The sequence below is a fragment of the Artemia sp. Qi Xiang Cuo genome, chromosome 16 (genome assembly GCF_049724085.1).
Source record: "Artemia sp. Qi Xiang Cuo chromosome 16, ASM4972408v1, whole genome shotgun sequence".
Lineage (NCBI taxonomy): Eukaryota > Metazoa > Arthropoda > Branchiopoda > Anostraca > Artemiidae > Artemia > Artemia sp. Qi Xiang Cuo.
Genome location: NC_142809.1, coordinates 7,339,371 through 7,358,451, shown reverse-complemented (window position 1 = coordinate 7,358,451; position 19,081 = coordinate 7,339,371). Strand labels below are relative to the sequence as shown.

Genomic DNA, 19,081 nt, shown 5'->3' with positions numbered 1-19,081 from the left:
AACAAAAAAACACAAAAACACACCAAAAAACACTAACACACAAACCCTAACACACACACAATCACGCAAACACAAACTCACACACACACACACACACATACACACACATACACACACACACACACACACACACACACACACAGACAGACACACACACACACTCACACTCAGAGACACACACACAGAGACATACATACAGAGACACACATACAGAGACACACACACAGAGACACTCACACACAGAGACACACACAGAGACACACACACAGAGACACACATGTTCCTTTAGTACCTACGCAATTAGGCCTAAATGAAGATATTTATGCAGAGTTTCAACTAGCTATGGCTAAGTTTGCTAAAGACAAGCTATTTTCTTGTGAAAACACATAAAATCAGAAAAAATGTTCAATGCTCCTTTAGTACCTAAACAATTAGACTAAAAATGAAGATATTTATGCAGAGTTTCAACTAGCTATGGCTAAGTTTACTAAAGACAAGCTATTTTCTTGCGAAAACACACAAAATCATAAAAAATGTTCAATGTTCCTTTAGTACCTACGCAATTAGACTTGAATGAAAATATTTATTCAGAGTCTCAACTATCTATGGCTAATTTTTATAAAGACAAGCTATTTTCATGCGAAAACACACAAAATCAGAAAAAATGTTCAATGTTCCTTTAGTACCTACACAATTAGAATAAAAATGAAGATATTTATGCAGAGTTTCAACTAGCTATGGCTAAGTTTGCTAAAGACAAGCTATTTTCTTGCGAAAACACACAAAATCAGAAAAAATTTTCAATGTTCCTTTAGTACCAACGCAATTAGACTAAAAATGAATATATCTATGCAGAGATTAAAATATCTATGTCTAAGTTTGATAAAGACAAGCTATTTTCTTGCGAAAACACACAAAATCAGAAAAAATGTTCAATGTTCCTTTAGTACCCTCACAATTAGTCTAAAAATGAAGATATTTATGCAGATTTTCAACTAGCTATGGCTAAGTTTGCTAAAGACAAGCTATTTTCTTGCGAAAACACACAAAATCAGAAAAAATATTGTTAGGTTAGGTTAAGTTAGATTAGGTTAGGTTAGCCTACGTACGCGCGCATATAGGTTAGGTTAGGTTAGGTTAGATTAAGTTAGGTTAAGTTAGGTTAGATTAAGTTAGGTTAGGTTAAGTTAGGATAGGTTAGGTTATATTAAGTTAGGTTTGGCTAATTTTGATTTGGCTAGGTTCGCCTACGAACTCGCGCGTCCGTAGGCTAACCTAGCCTAACCTAACTTATCCTAACCTAACATAATCTAACCTATCCAAACCTAACTTAACAAAAAATAACTTAAAATAAACAAACATAACTTAACCTAACCTAACTTAATCCAACCTAACCTAACCTATATGCGCGCGTACGAAGGCTAACCTAACCTAATCTAACTTAACCTAACCTAACAATATTTTTTCTGATTTTTTGTGTTTTCGCAAGAAAATAGCTTGTCTTTAGCAAACTTAGCCATAGCTAGTTGAAACTCTGCATAAATATCTTCATTTTAGTCTAATTGTGAGGGTACTAAAGGAACATTGAACATTTTTTCTGATTTTGTGTGTTTTCGCAAGAAAATAGCTTGTCTTTATCAAACTTAGCCATAGATAGTTGAAACTCTGCATAGATATCTTCATTTTTAGTCTAATTGCGTAGGTACTAAAGGAACATTGAACATTTTTCTTGATTTTGTGTGTTTTCGCATGAAAATAGCTTGTCTTTAGCAAACTTAGCCATAGCTAGTTGAAACTCTGCATAAATATCTTCATTTTTAATCTAATTGTGTAGGTACTAAAGGAACATTGAACATTTTTTCTGATTTTGTGTGTTTTCACGAGAAAATATCTTGTCTATAGCAAACTTAGCCATAGCTAGTTGAAACTCTGCATAAATATTTTCATTCAAGTCTAATTGCGTAGGTACTAAAGGGACATTGAACATTTTTTCTGATTTTATGTGTTTTCGCAAGAAAATAGCTTGTGTTTAGTAAACTTAGCCATAGTTAGTTGAAACTCTGCATAAATATCTTCATTTTTAGTCTAATTGTGTAGGTACTAAAGGAACATTGAACATTTTTTCTGATTTTATGTGTTTTCACAAGAAAATAGCTTGTCTTTAGCAAACTTAGCCATAGCTAGTTGAAACTCTGCATAAATATCTTCATTTAGGCCTAATTGCGTAGGTACTAAAGGAACATGTGTGTCTCTGTGTGTGTGTCTCTGTGGGTGTGTCTCTGTGTTTGTGTCTCTGTGTCTCTGTGTGTGAGTGTCTCTGTGTGTGTGTCTCTGTTTGTGTGTCTCTGTATGTATGTCTCTGTGTGTGTGTCTGTGTGTGTGTGTGTGTGTGTGTGTCTGTGTGTGTGTGTGTGTGTGTGTGTGTAAGTTTTTGTGTGTGTAAGTTTTGGCGTGTGTGTGTAAGTTTTCATGTGTGTGTGTGTGTAAGTTTTTGTGTGTGTGTGTAAGTTTTTGTGTGTGAGTGTTAGTTTTTGAGAGTGTGTGTAAGTTTTTGTGTGTATGTAAGTTTTTATTTGAATGTAAGTTTTAGTGTGCATTTGTAGGTTTTTTTGTGTGTGTGTGTGTGTGTGTGTGTGTAATTTTGTGTGCGTGTGTAAGTTTTTGCGTGTGTGTGTGTGTAAGTTTTTGTGTGTGTGCGTAAGTTTTCGTGTGTGTGTGTGTGTGTGTGTGAGTTTTTGTGTGTGTGTAAGTTTTTGCGTGTGGGTGTAAGTTTTGTGTGTGTGTGTGTGTGTGTATGTGTAAGTTTTTGTGTGTGTAAGTTTTCGTGTGTCTGTGTGTGTGTAAGTTTTCGTGTGTGTGTGTCAGTTTTTGTGAGTGTATGTAAGTTTTTGAACGTGTGTGTAAGTTTTTGTGTGAATGTAAGTATTTTTGTGCGTGTAATTTTTAGTGTGCATATGTATGTTTTTGTGTGTGTGTGTGTGTATTTTTGTTTGTTTGATTGTTTTTGTTTGTGACTGTGATTTTTATAGTGTGTGTGAGTTTTTTCGTGTGTGTGTGTGTCTGTTTTTGTGTGTGTGCGTTAGTTTTCGTGTGTGTGTGTGTGTGTGTGTGTTTTGTGTGTGTGTGTGTGTGTGTGTAAGTTTTTGTGTGTGTGTGTAATTTTTTGTGTGTGTGTGTAAGTTTGTGTGTGTGTGTGTGTGTGTGTGTGTGTGTGTAAGTTTTTGTGTGTGTAAGTTTTTGTGTGTTTGTGTGTGTGTGAGTAAGTTTTGGCGAATGGGTGAAAGTTTTTGTGTGTGTGTGTGTGTATGTTTGTTTTTGTCTTTTCTTTTGTTTGTTTATGTTTTTTCTTTGTTTTTTAATTTTTCGTATTTGTTTGTTTTATTTTTTGTGTTGTTTTTTGTTTTTTTGTGCATTTGTTAGTTTTTGTGTGTGTGTGTGTGTTTGTGTGTGTGTGTAAGTTTTTGTGTGTGTGTGTATGTGTTTTCGTGTGTGTGTATTTGTTCGTGTGTGTGTGTGTAAGTTTTTGTGTGTGTGTGTATTATTGTGAGCATTGGAGTAAGTTTTTGTGTGTGTGTGTAAGTGGGAGATTTTCATATAGTTAGCGTTTTGTTAATAGTTTTTGTTTTGTTTCTGATTTGTGTGTTTTTTCGTATATGTGTGTGTGTATTTGAGTTCTGTGTAAAGTTTTTTTTGTGTGTGTGTGTTTGTTTGTTTTGGTGTGTTTGAGTGTCTGTGGTTTTGTTTTTTTTTGTGTTTATGTGTTTGTGTGTGTTTGTTTGTTTGTGTGTTTGTGTTTGTGTGTGTGTGTGTGTGTGTGTAAGTTTTTGTGTGTGTATGTTTTTGTGTGTGTGTGTAAGTTTTCGTTTGTGTGTTTGTAAGTTTTGTGTGTGTGTGTGTGTGTTTCTAAGTTTTTGTGCGTGTGTGTGTGTGAGTTTTTGTGTTCATGTGTAAGTTTTTGTGTATGTGTGTGTGTGTGTAAGTTTTGTATGTGTGTAAGTTTTGGCGTGTGTGTGTGTGTGAGTTTTTTTTGTGTTCATGTGTAAGTTTTTGTGTATGTGTGTGTGTGTGTGTGTGTAAGTTTTTGTGTGTGTGTAAGTTTTGGCGCGTGTGTGTGTAAGTTTTCGTGTGTGTGTGTGTGTGTGTGTAAGTTTTGTGTGTGTGTGTGTAAGTTTTTGTTTGCATTTAAGTTTTTGTGTGCATGTAAGTTTTAGTGTGCATGTGTAAGTTTTTGTGTGTGTGTGTGTGTGTAAGTTTGTGTGTGTGTGTGTGTATGTAAGTTTTGGCGTGTGTGTGTAAGTTTTCGTGTGTGTGTGTGTGTGTAAGTTTTCGTGTGCATGTGTAATTTTTTTTGTGTGTTTGTTTTGGGGTGTGTGTGTAAGTTTTCGTGTGTGTTTGTGTAAGTTTTGTGAGTGTGTGTGTGTGTAAGTTTTTTTGCGTGTGTGTGTGAGTTTTTTTTGTGTTGTTGTGTAAGTTTTTGTGTGTGTGTGTGTGTGTGTGTGTAAGTTTTTGTGTGTGTGTAATTCTTGTCGTGTGTGTTTGAGCTTTCGTTTGTTTGTGTTTGTAAGTTTTGTGTGTGTGTCTGTGTATGTGTAAGTTTTTGTGTGAATGTAAGTTTTTGTGTGCATGTAAGTTTTCGTGTGCATGTGTAAGTTTTTGTATGCTTCCCAAATCATAATTTTCTGAAAGGACACGCCTATGAAAGGCTAAGAAATCTAGCTTAGAAAAGTCAAAAATTGCAAATTAACCATCCCAAATCATAGGTTTCAGTCAACACACACCTACGAATGGCTATGAAATCCTGCTCAGAAAAGTCAAAAAATATCAACCCACACACTCTCAAATCATAGGTTTCAGACAGCACACACCTACGAAAGACTAAGAAATCTGGTTACGAAAAGTCAGAAATAGCAAATTACATATCCCAAATCATAGGTTTCAGACAACACTCACCTATTAAAGGATAAGAAAACTAGCTCAGAAAAGTCAAAAATAGCAAACTAGTCATCCCAAACTATAGGTTTCAGAAAACAAACACCTATGAAAGGCTATGAAATCCAGCTCAGAAAAGTCAAAAGTAGCAATCCACCCACCTCAAATCATAGGTTTCAGACACTACACGCCTATGAAAGACTAAGAAATCCAACTCAGAAAAGCCTGAAATAGCAACCCACACATCCCAAATCATAGGTTTCAGACACCACACACCTACGAAAGACTAAGAAATCCGGTTATGAAAAGTCGAAAATAGCAAATTACACATCCCAAACTATTGGTTTCAGACAACATTCACCCACGAAATACTAGAAAACCTTAGCTCAGAAAAGCCTGAAATAGCAAACTACACATCCCAAATCATAATGTTCTGACAACACATACCTATGAAAGGCTAAGAAACCTAGCTCAGAAAAGTCGAAAATAGCCAACTACTCATCCCAAACTCGAAGTTTCAGACACTACACACCTATGAAAGACTAAGAAATCCAACTCCGAAAAGCCCTAAATAGTAATTTATATATCCCAAATCATAAGTTTCAGACAGCATTCACCTACGAAATACTAAGAAACCTTAGCTCAGAAAAGTCTGAAATAGCCAACTACTCATCCCAAACCCGAAGTTTCAGACAACAAACACCTATGAGTGACTAAGAATCCTAGCTCTGAAAAGTCCAAAAAGCAAACTACACCTCTCAAATCATAATTTTCTGAAAGGACACGCATATGATAGGCTAAGAAATCTAGCTCAGGAAAGTCAAAAATAGCAAATTAACCATCCCAAATCATAGGTTTCAGTCAACACACACCTACGAATGGCTAAGAAATCAAACTCAGAAAAGTAAAAAAAATAGCAACCCAGACACCCCAAATCATTGGTTTCAGACACCACACACCTACGAAAGACTAAGAAATCCGGTTATGAAAAGTCGGAAATAGCAAATTACATATCCCAAATCATAGGTTTCAGACAACACTCACCTATGAACGGCTAAGAAACCTAGCTCAGAAAAGTCAAAAATAGCAAACTAGTCATCCCAAACTATAGGTTTCAGACAACAAACACCTATGAAAGGCTAAGAAATCCAGCTCAGAAAAGTCAAAAGTAGCAATCCACCCATCCCAAATCATAGGTTTCATAGAACACACGCCTATGAAAGACTAAGAAATCCAGCTCAGAAAAGTCAAAAATAGCAAACTACATATCCCAAATCATCGGTTTCAGTCAACACACACCAACGAAAGACTAAGAAACCTAGCTCAGAAAAGTGAAAAATAGCAAACTATTCATCCCAGACTATTGGTTTCAGACATCATTCACCTACGAAATACTAGAAAACCTTAGCTCAGAAAAGCCTGAAATATCAAACTATACATCCCAAATCATAATTTTCTGACAACGCATACCTATGAAAGGCTAAGAAATCCAGCTCAGAAAAGTCGAAAATAGCACACTACACATCCCAAATCATAGGTTTCAGACACCACTCACCTATGAAAGACTAAGAAATCTAACTCAGAAAAGTCAAAAATAACAAACAACATATCCCAAATCATAAGTTTCACTCAAAACACATCAAAGAAAGTCTAAGAAACCTAGCTCATAAATGACTGAAATAGCAAACTACTCATCCCAAACTATTTGTTTCAGACAACATTCACCTAGGAAATACTAGGAAACCTTAGCTCAGAAAAGCCTGAAGTAGCAAACTACACATCCCAAATCATAGGTTTCAGACAACACACATCAACGAAAGACGGGTGCTCTGGGAGAGCCTTTGAGGGTCTGTGGGTCCCTTGAGGGTCGGTGGTCCTTGGGGAGCTCGGGGGACCTTGGGGGACGGGGGGTTGGGCTTGGGGGTCGGGAGTTGGCATTGGGGGGTCTGGGTGGGCCTTTGGGGCGCCGGGAGGGCCTTGGGATGCCTGGGGGACATTTGGGGACCGGTGGAGGGCCTTTGGGGGCACAGGGAGGGCCTTTGGGGGTCTGGGGGGCACTTGAGGACCGATTGGTCCTTTGGGAGCCCGGTGAACCTTTGGGGGCCGGAGGAGGGCCTTTGGGGGTCCGGGGGGCCCGTTGGGCGCCGGGGGGACATTTGGGGACCGGTGGAGGGCCTTTGGGACCCTGTTGGTCTTTTGGGAACTCGATGGGCCTTTGGGGGGCCGGGGATGGCCGTTGAGGGTCTGGGGTGAGCCTTTGGGGGCGCCGGTGGCCCTTTGGGAGCTTGGGAGACCTTTGAGTGTCCGGGGGGCAGTTGGGGGCCTGGGGGACATTTGGGGACCGGTGGAGGGTCTTTGGGAGCTTGGGGGGGCCTTTGAGGACCGGGGCTTCCTTCGGGGTTGGGGTAGGAGGATTGGAACCCTTTGGGGTTGGGTTAGAGGACCTCACAACACTGTTCAAATGAAACTTGTGTATTATAACGACCACAGAGTTTCACCTTTAAATTCTCTTCTAAAATCTCTTCAAAAATCTTCTTTTAAAATGTCTCTATCTGTTTCGCCGAAATAGTTCCATAACCTGTCTAAAACGGTTTCGCCCAAATAATCCCTAAACGCAAATTCAGCGTGTCTCTTTGTTATTGGCATCTCTGTGCTAACGCATTTCAAATTAATAGGAAACCTTCTCGCGCGCTAAAACAATTCATCGCTAAGATGTTTCTTGCCTAATTGTTTCCATGGCCTTTGGTTATTAATATCCTTTGGAGTTCGACCAGTAGAACTGTTCCCGAGGCAAAGACATTAATGACTTGGATCTATTCCTGGAGCAGTACCTGTCAGACATTACTAAACTTTGCCCGGAAACAATTTGATTAATGACTGACAGCAAAGTGAGAAAAATACTGTTTTTCCATTCTCACTGACAAAAACCATGAAACATACATAAATTGCTGTTGACATCCATGAAAGTGAGAAAGTTCCTGTTTTTTCATTCTCACTGACAAAATCCATAAAACCATCCATAAATGTGACAAAATTCCTGTTTTTCAAATTCTCACTGACAAAGTCCATAAACCACGTGGTTCTATGCCCATATAAGGAGCCCTGATCGGAGTAGAACCCCCATCTCTACTTAGGACAGGGAAATACCAAAAAGCCCCCCCCCCTCCCAAAAAAATTATCACTTTTCATAATTTGTTTTTACCCGTTATGCAAAATTACAAAAAGAATTACAGAGTAGCAGAGAGAGAAAAGGGAAAAGAAATAAAACGGCAAACAAGTAAAAAACTTAAAAAATAGTGGTTTGACACTTGGAAGGTTAAGGTTAGCGCATCCAAGACTAAGGAGCTACTAAGCATCCAATTGAAGTTCTTGCGTCGACATTCCGATTTGAGGGCAGGAAAGTACCAAGAAAGTCCCCCAATATATCATATTTTTTTCATTTTTTTTTAATAATTGATTTTTATCCACTATGCAAAATTGCAAAAAAAAAGAGTAATGAAGAAAGAGAAAACAGAATAAAAGCAAAATAAAGGGTAAAGATTGTAAACATATATAGTGGTCTTACACCAAGATTTATTGAGCTTCCACACTAATAAGCTACTAGTCGCTCAAACGAAGTTCTCACGTCGACATTCTGATTTCATCTCTATGGACGAAGCTCTCAAGAGAGTTTACAAATTTTATCTTTTGGGAATATGTTTCCCCTCAGACCTCTCTTGGGACGAGCATCTCGATCAGGTCGGATCCTCAGGCGCGAGAAAGCTAAATGTGGTTCTTAGCTCTTTGAGCGTGTTATCATCTATGTCGACCATCCATATCTGCAAGTTTTAATTAAGCCTATTGCCGAATATGTTTGTCCGTTTTTTTGTAGGGCTCTTAAAATTTTCCAGAGTATTAAAAATGGGGCCTCAAAGGCGAATTGTAATAATTCAACGCACCTAAAAGTGAATCTGTGACCCTCGTCAAGCAAACAACCACCGCCATTAAACGTGCTTACGGGTCTGTAGTGCCGAATCGCGGACGCTACTCCAGGAAATCTCTTAGCCTCAATTTATCGTTCAGTTTGCCAGCCACATGTAATCTACCTTGCCGGTGCATCCCATGTGCTGACAGTGAGAGACTGTGAAAAAATCCGAAAGTGCTACTATAAGTATGCAAAATATTTAATGTATATATCCAAGCGATACCGGAATTCTCGACTGGGAAAATATGGACTTACGGAGCCATCCAAGCAATGGTCGACCATTCGGGACAATTCAGTGTTCAAAGTCAGATTGATGAGACGTCGTTTTTCAGCTGCATTTGTTTGAGTTTCGTATCTTTATTTTTATTTTTTTTTTTGAAGTTGGTTTCCTTTTTCTTTTTTGTTGTGCTCCACTATAATCTTTTTGTAGATGGTGGGTAATTAAATTATTATTATTATTAATATGACGAAGAGATTTGATAAGATTTTAAAAAAGATAATTTTACAACAAGGCCAGATTCGCACTTAAAAATACACCTTAAAAACAAAGACAGCAAAAAGAAACAAATATAAAGAGATAGGTGTGCGTCAGTGGCCGATTTCTGAAAATCTATCGAATATCCCCCAGTGAGGTCAATTCATTGGAAATCAAGGGGGGGGGGGTAAACTTATTTTTTATTATATAGGGAGAGGGGCAAATTTGTCGTTTTTCGATCTTTTCAATGTAAAGGCCAAAAAAGGTATTTTAAAATGAAAATACCCCGAAAAGTGTCTTTAAAAAATCTAAGGGGAGCAAAAAAATCTAGCGGACACAGCCCTTCCCCAATCTACGCCACTGCTATCCTTCCGGCGATTATTTGCTTCGACTAATAGCGCCATTCATCAAGCCAACACGACACACAAATTATGAATACGGGACGATCGGTTTGTATACAAGAGACACCGTGTACTGAGTACTTGGGGAGCTGGGTACTGGAGCTGTACTTGGTACTTTGTAAGATAGTGCACCTCCACTTGGAATGGTCTCCGGAGGGCTTAATTCTACGGGGGGGGGGACAAGAATCAAAGTTGACTTTTGATATATCAGATCCTGATTTTATACTGGTCTATGTCTAGGAAAATTTGAAAAAAAAAAAATCAAAACAACAAAAATCAAGACTGTGCAATAAGCTTTATTTGATTATGTTAGATTAGGTTAACCTAACCTAACCTAAAGTAAGAAAACTTATGACAGATTATTCGAAAAATTTCCAAGGGACTTAATAGTATCGTACAAGGCGATAAGTTTCTGTTACGATAACGTCGAGGTAAATAAAGCAAAACCTTGAAAAGAAGCACAGCAGACAAATTGTAAACCGTTAGCTACTAGCAGACATAGAACGCCAAATTAGAAAGAACAGCATGATCAGGCACGTGTGCATGTTTTTTCTTTAGTGGGGTGGGGGTAATAACTTCTATCATTTTGTAATTTGAACCAAGTGCCCAGAAATTCAAAAAATTTAAGGTTTTTTAGGGGGGGGCAATCCACTTGGCCAAACATTTCAGTGCGCTTGAGCTGATTTGCTTAAGTTATAAGTATATTTGAGAGAGAGAGAGAGAGAGAGAGAGAGAGAGAGAGAGAGAGAGAGAGAGAGAGAGAGAGAGAGAGAGAGAGAGAGAGAGAGAGAGAGAGAGAGAGAGAGAGAGAGAGAGAGAGAGAGAGAGAGAGAGAGAGCTAAGGAGAGGGGGAAGGGGGAGCAAAAAAATAATTGTCTCTAAAGAAGCGTTAGCTTTTTTTTGTAGACTATCTCTTAAAAAAATGACTTTCCAAATAATTGTCAACAGTTTCGCTGAAACCGCAAAAAGAGTAAAATGACTGCTTTTGTGCTCAATCTAGTATAAGTGCTTATGGACACTAAAAATAATAACTTATAACGGTGGAAGATTTGTTTTCAACACATGGTCTAAGCCGTTAGCGTGACTAATAACAAAATAGAAAATCCTTTATCCATTGAAGCCTCATTCTGAGTAAGGAATTAAAATAATTTGAATGTTTAATAATGATAAATTGATTGTTATTTTTCTATCTCATTTGAATTTAATCCAAATCGTTTGAATTTAATTTTTATGTATAGTTGTTCAAGATCAGTAGTGCCAATTCGCAAAAATATACGGGGGGAGGCAGTTTTTTTTTAAACGAAAATACAAAAAATGAAAGTACCAGGGAAAAGCATTTTTTAAAATCTAGGGGGGAATATAGGGCGTAAATGCCCCCCTCCAGTTGGTGCCACTGTTCCAATCCATCTTAACGCATGGGCTCGATGAGCACTTGTCAAAAATGAAGCAAACTTGCATCAACCTAGTATGCTGCCTAACTGAGGGGGTCATTAGTGCTATTAAGATGGACCTGTCTTTGTTATATTAGCAGTATAAATGAATTTTTCATTCCAGGAAAGTAGTTCTGCTTGTTCTTGTGTCGACTGTGAACTGTCATGTCCCGTTCCTCCACCACTACCTTCTATATCAATTCCGTGGACTATTGGAGGCTATAACGCTGTCAACTTTCTGGTTGTTCTGATTTCAATTTGTTTCTGCACTGCTTTTACCGTTGTTAGCTATTATCTACTTTGTACAAGGAACAAGGGTAAGTTTTAACTCTAGGGTGCCATATTTGAGAGGAAAAATTCCTTCATATAAGATACTTTTGGGTTTTCGGGATTCAACCCTCTTTCTTCTTGAATCACCGGAAATTCCGGTTTAGGAACGAGATTTCATTATTCTTCTCCTCAAAGACTTGCTCGCGTAGCTAATACAAGTCTCGGACTGTTCCGGAATTTCGTTCTGTTCCCTTCTTGAAATAAGATTTAGTACGATAAGTAAATAAAAGCAGTTACATATTATTCGGAACCAAGGGCGTATCCATGATTTTTTTTCGGAGGTGGGGGTATTTTTACAAGAAACTTTAAAAAAAAACATAATTTTTTTATATGCATCTTTGTTAAGGTTTTTTGAGTCAGGAAAATTTTTTTTTTGGGATATGGGGGTTCAAACCAGGTAACTCCCTGTCCCCCTCTATACGGCCTTGTTCGGAACCCTTCCCGTCAGAAAAAAAAAATCATAAATCAGTGTTCGTATTGCTCTCATCATAAAAACGGAAATATTATTCTAATCAAATCCAATAAACAAACACTTTCGCAAGGATTTTCTTTCGGTGGGGGGATAATAATTTTTTTGTACTTTGAATAAAACTGACCCGAAATTCAGGAAAATTTAGTTTTTTTTGTGGGGGAGGGGGCGGGCGTACATCCCTGCTTTGAAATGGAAGATACAGTTTTTTTGTGTCATGCTCTTTTTCTGCACGCCTCTTTGAATCAGAAGGTTTTGTCAATTGAAAATAATTAGATATGCACAGACTCATGTATTGTTGATTCTTTGCCAGAGAAACCACTAGACCTTGACAAAAAAAGAAGACAGGAAGTGAGAATTTTACAGGCTTCGCTATTTAATTCGAGGTGTGGTATATATAATCACAGGCGTGCTTTGTGTACCTCTGACTAAATATATACTTTCAATCAGGTCGAGGATGTGAACAGGGGGTGGCCCTTTCCCCCGATAATCTAAATTTTCTTGAATATTTGGGCACATCTTATTAAAATTGAGAAGTAGAATTCATTTTTTGTTACTACCTCCTCCCAAATTGATTTTATTAATTGGCCCCTTCAAAAAAATCTGGCTACGTGCTTGGGCTAGGTCTTTGGGTAGAGGGGGGAATCTCCCAGAAATGATGCATACGGTTCATACCACTTTTTTATATAATTATCACATAAAACTTTTTTGTTCCTTGTTTTGATGAATTGAGGTCCTAAAAATCTGACACCCAGAATTTTTTAAGGGGGGGGGGCAATCATAGGGATGGGGTAGTAATAAAAAGAAATTTCATTTAATAATTTGAATAAGAAGTGCCCAAAAATACAAAAAAAATCAGATTTCGGAAGTCCCCTCCCCCTTTCCCGCGTTGGTCTCTGCTGCAAATATAGGCCTTGGAAATAAATTCCTGCTTCTGTATGTCTCCTGTGTATGAAGAAGCAGCCCATAGTATACAATCCCTTAATCCAGTCTATAAAATGTTTGTTTATTGATAATGTTACAATGCTAAAAGAATTCGAAGCTGCTGTTCGTTACGTCATAATGTGGCGTGATTAAGGAAATGCTTGCGGGATTTCCGACTAAGTAAATAAAAACTCGTCTTGGTTTATTTATCGTTTAAACCTGTTCTTGGGAGTATTTGAGTCATGAGGCTAAAAAACAACTTTCTTCTGACTTAAATACCGCAGAATATTTGTTTTTAGATCATGTTTATCATAGAGGAGGTGAGAAGAAGGGGGGGGGGGCTTCACGTGTCGCTTCGAGTCCGAAGGATTTCTTTTCTCTTAGAAAATTGTGGAAATATAGACTTCTTATTGGAATTTTTAAAATTTTTGATCTTGCCAAAGCAAAGTGCCGATTTCTTTCCTTTTGTAACGCAAAATAAAAATTTTGGTCCGAAGAGAGAAGTTGGGTGAAATCTCCCCCCCCCCGCGATTTTTATCCCCCTAAATTTTGGAGATACATGCTTTAGTTTTTTTTTCCTTTAAACCCTTCTTGGAACTTTAGTTGTAAATAATGTATAAAGCAAAATGTCCTCCCCCCCCCGAGATTATGAAAAATTCCATCCACATTTTCATGAATTGGCATCACTGTTTCAGAGATCATACGCTCAAATGGTGCCGCATTCGTCCTGCACAGTCCATACACAATAAAGAGCTATTATGTAGAACATATAGAGTAACTAACGTTTATGCAGTGATGCATTTCCGCACATTAGCTACTTGGGGGAGGGTGGAAGGCCAATGGATCTTTTTTGGGAGTAGGGGAATCCAACCCCTCAAAAGTGAACTTTTAGGGCCACATTTTCTATCTTTCTGTGAGAGGTCCTTCTGATGAGTATGGTAAGGGGGTTTAACCTCTAGTATCACCTCGTTTTCAATAATTTTCAGTATTTGGAGTAAGCATGTAAAATGGTTACTAAGGAGAGAATGGACCCCCTATTTTTGACGAGAATTTTTAGTGTGAAGTAAAAATACAATTTACGTGATACCGAGAAGTCGCCCACTTAGCGCCATCTAGTGTACATCTTGGAGCGCTATGGGCACAGTTCTGCTATGGTTGTCCCGGTCGCCAAAGCGCTTGGCACAGTTCTGCCATGCTTGGTGTACGAGATTTCTGGAAGTTCACTACCCTCGCTTGATACTATTAAGTAGCTGAGGAGGCCCTTCATGATGAGGCATGGATTACATTGAAAATCGTTGGGTGTTTTATGTTAGTTTTTATGCAAATCTTTTTATGTTGTTAAGATGTTTATTTGTTAATATTTTTTGTTATTTTGGCTGTAAGAGTGGCCCGGTGTTTTTTTTTCTAACAAAAATCTTATAATATGCTTATTTGCATCACGGCAAAAAGTAGGGAGGGGGGAAATTTTTCTAGTAGCAGAATTTTCCAACGAATCCTTCCCTAAAAATAAAAATATAACTTCCTGAAAAATCATTTTGGCATTTCAAGTCTATTGAAAAAATCCCAGGGGATCATTTATTTCCTGGGTGGTTTTCGTTTCTGGAGCATTGCGAAGAAAAAGCTAAATTTTGATCTAAATGCTTGGGTATGTTGAGTGAAAGCTTTCTTTATATTTGTATTACACCAAATAAGATGCTAAAAACTAACAAGATTTTTCTAAATGAAATTAAAGAGCGACAGTGAAACCTAAAAAAAATATGCTTAACTGAATTGAAATTATTCCGTATATGAAAGAGGCTGCATCCTTCTCAATTAATCCCCGCTTTTGATGCTAGAATTTTATATTTATCGCTTGTTGTGCTTCACTGAAAGCGTTTATATGAGTGCAACAAATTTAGTTGACGGACAATTGCAGGTGCTTTATTTACTGTTTGTGTGTTTAAAACGTTTGACTAGAAAATTCATTTGCTTTGTGGAAACTCGTATCAATAAGCTCTTAATTTTTAAGATTTTATGAAAAATAACTTTCGTCCTTTCCAATTCCTCTTGTTTGAGCAGTCGTTCTTAAAGCATTAAGGCAAAAAACGAAACATTAACGTAAAGAGCGGGGAGTTAGTGGGGGGGGGGGGCAGTCCTCGTGAACTGAATCATTTCTTTTCAGTTTTTGTTTTAGAACGGTGGGATTTTAGGAAGGGTCGATGATGTGTTGACCAATTTTCGCTCTTAGACGAATAATTGAGGAGTGTCTGAATCATCCAACCCTTTTAGTCCTAGATTGTGAAGTGGCATTTGATTCAACTGATAGGAAAGCTTTAATGAAGGTCCTATTCTTGCATTGTATTCTAGATTAGTGCATTAAAGCCATATGTGAAATTAAATAAAAAAAACAACAAGTTTCTTAAACTGAAAGTAAGGAGTAACATTAAAACTTAAAACTACCATAATTTTGTCAGTATATTACATGGCCGGCCCGCTTCACACCACTTTTCTCTTTAAAATAATTTTTTTTTTTTTTTAAAAAAAAAATGTTTTGAGACAGAGTAATATTTTTGCTAAACTAGTGAGGTGGTGTGGTGGGGAAAGGCGCGTGCCTATACGGAATAAGTTATGGTCGTTTTAAGTTTTAATGTCGCTCCTTACTTTCAGTTTAAAAAACTTGTTTTTTTTTTATTTAATTTCTGATCGTTTTTTAGTTAATGCAGCTTTTATTCGCATAAAATTTTTACTTTTCTTTTGCTAAATGTATGTCTTAACAAATTAACTTACGTAACTAACTTCTATATTCGTATATTTTTCTTCTGGCAAAAAATACAAAGTTGCAGATTTTTGCAGATATGAGCTTGAAACCTATGTAATAGGGTTTTCTGATACGCTGAATCTGACGGTGTGATTTTCATTAAAATTCTTTCACTTGTAGGGGATGTTTCCCCCTCTTTAAAAAATCGAGTAAATTTTCTCAGGCTCGTAGCCTTTGATGAGTAATACTAAACTTAATAAAATTTATATATTTAGAATCAGCATTATAAACACATTCTTTTGATACATTTATTGACATCAAAATTCCGTTTTTAAAAGTTTCGATTACTATTGAGCCGTATCGCTTGTTTTTTTATTGTTTTTTCTTATTACGTATATGTTATTACGTATATGAGGGGGTTGTCCCCGTAGTCAATACCACGCTCTTTACGTTAAAATTTAAAAAAAATTTTTATTAACAAACCCCAGAATAACAAAGGCCGTTTAATTAGGATAGATAGCTCTTTTGAAAGCACTAAAAAAAACTGTAGCGTAAAGAGCGAGGTATTGAATTGGGGGAGAACCCCCTCACATACGTTATAATTTCTGTTCGTTTTAAGTTCTAATATTCCTTCTTACATTTCAGTTGAAAAAACTTGTTTTTTTAAATTTAATTTCTGACCGTTTCTTAAATAATGCTTGGAAATCCGGCGCCCCTTAATAGAAATGTCCCTTACCCCAAAGAATCATCCACTACGAAAATTTTATCCAGAGTAACACCCTCCTTCATCCCCCCCCCCTCCAGAAAAAATTATTACTTAATATGGTTTTATAATTCCCACGAAAAACTATCTAATGATTTAAATTACGGTGCCAAAATAAGTGAATATGACCAAACCACTTTAACCATACATAAACTAAATTTTCCTAATCCTTTCACACCTACCAACCCTTCCTCCACATACCAGAAAAAAAAAAGCCTTAAAACTTATTTATAATTCCCAATAAAAATTAAAATATGCTAACATTGGGTAAAGTTCATATCTTTTAGCCCTCCCTCTGGGTACTTCGTGGGATTAAGTCATCCTAAAAGACATATTTATCATATTTTCGACCATGCTGAACAAAATGGCTATCTCAAAATTTTTATCGGGTGACTTTGGGAAAAAAAAAAGCGTGGGAGGGGGCCTAGTTGCCCTCCATTTTTTTGGCCACTTAAAAAGGGAACTAGAACTTTTAATTTCCGTTCCAATAAGCCCTCCCACGATACTCTAGTACCACTGGGTCAATACGATCACCCCTGGGGAAAAATAAATAAATAAACAAACACGCATCCGCGATCTTTCTTCTGGCAAAAAATGTAAAATTCTACATTTTTGTAGATAAGAGCCAGAAAACTCTATAATAGGGTTCTCTGATACGCTGAATATGATGGTGTGATTTTCATTAAGTTTCTATAATATTTAGGGTGTCTTTATCCCTTTTTTTGAAAATCAGCCCAATTTTTTCAGGCTCGTAACGTTCTATGGGTAGCACTAAACTTGATGAAACTTATATATTTGAAATTAGTATTGAAATTTGATTCTTTTGATATATCTATTGGTATCAAAAACCCGTTTTCTAGAGTTTCGGTTACCATTGAGCCGGGTCGCTCCTTACTTACAGTTCGTTACCACGAACTGTTTGATACGACTGCTGCGGGATAAGGTTAAGAAGTGAGGTTACTAGTTGGGTCGGTGTAGGATAAGGGTTAAGTGACGTTATGTCCTATCCCCGTCTATAGAGATTTTTTTTTATTGATTTTATCCTAAAGAACACGGCAACGACTATGGGAGAGCGTCGTATCAAAAGGGAATGCAAAAATTTCCTAGATTTAGCCTATGTAGATGATTTGAGTGTCCTAGTTAGAAACGTTACTGAAATGAATGAATTTTGAGGTTTTGAGAGTTGAGGGTGCAAGAATAGGTTTGAAAATTAATATTAAGAACACTAAGCCGCTAGTGCTTGGAATAAGTTAATATGAAAAGGTGATGTTGGGTAGCGAGAACATTGATCAAACTTTACTTACCTTGGTAGTATTATTAGTAAAGAAGGTGGGGGTCTTGAAGATATTAAAAGTAGAATATTTAAGGCTCAGGTATGTTTTTTTTCTCAGTTGATGGGAAAATAAGTCTGCGAATCAAGATTAGAATATTTCAAGCTACATAGATGACAATGGTCTAGGAATGAATGAGGGCAATGAGTGATTCTAGATAGAGCTGGTAGAGATTGTGGATACAGGGGAGATGTAAGACGCAGAATAACCAAGAAGCAGGGTTTTTTCCACAGTTGAACACAGTTTGGAAGAATAGGAGGGTTAAACCTTGGAACTAAGATCAGGGGCAGATCCAGGAGTTTTTTTTAGGGGGGGGGGGCAAAATAGGTTGATCCGATAAAAATTTTTTTTGGGGGGGCACAAAATTAGTTTATCTGATAAACTTGCGTTAGGAGCAAGTTTAATTAACGCAAGTTTCAGTTAGTCAAGTAAATTACACTAGTTTAGACTACGCTAGGAGGGGGGCGTGCCCCCTCGCCCCCTAGATCCGCCACTGACTAAGATTAGAGTAAAGGAATCCACGCTGGTGGTATTGTTCGAGTATGGTTCTAGAACGTAGGCACTTAGGAAGGCTGAAGAATAATTATTTATATTATAAGACCATTTAAATAAAATATCTTGAATAACTTTCAACTAAAACTTGATTCGCCACTCCCCACTGGATGTCCAGATTTGTTGTATATTATGCATATTATGAGTGTTTTGGTGAATTTGGGTGTTCCCAAAATAAATATTGTGTGTGTGCCTGACACAATGTCTTTTTAGCTATCAGATTTGCATTCTTAAAACAAGGTTTGTACCTTATTTCCTAGAATTGTTTCGACATCCTTGAATGCAGTAAGACAGTGTTGCAATCTAACCTAATTAGGGTTAATTTTGCTCCACTTATTGAAAAAAAACCTGCCAAGCCGCAATGTCTATAACAATCTTGTGCAATATATAATTGATTCACCATGATCGAACTATCTATACATTTTGGGCAAAATTTGGTCAATATGAAGACATAAATTCTTGGAACGATTTGAGTAATAATGTGGTTTATCTCTAAATAAGCCTTCTTTTGAACAAATTTTGATGTGTTGTAGAATCTTGGTAACTGAATTCTCAGTTGAATTTACAAAACACTCAGGTTAGTTGATCCGAAACACGCTAAATGAATTTTCTAGGCTGGGGACTAGGAAAACAGGGGATCGATGAAGGGAATCAGGAAAAACTCTTGTTATCAAGGAATATACGCTATTGTATTTCTACTGTATTTTCAACTTGTTTCATCCGCTTATAATTTTAGAGAAAAATGACTATTGAAAAAAAAACAACAAAGCAGTATC

The 19,081-nt window shown here is 37.1% G+C and overlaps 1 protein-coding gene across 1 annotated transcript in view; it reads left to right on the top strand.

Annotated features, from left to right (window-relative positions):
• The window catches only part of LOC148942519 (NPC intracellular cholesterol transporter 1-like), a 230,048-nt gene that overhangs the window by 86,612 nt on the left and 124,355 nt on the right, over positions 1-19,081 (top strand). Inside the window, exon 7 of the mRNA XM_089102181.1 lies at positions 11,324-11,516. Coding sequence (XP_088958307.1) covers positions 11,324-11,516 — 193 coding nt within the window. The remainder of the gene's footprint in view (positions 1-11,323; positions 11,517-19,081) is intronic.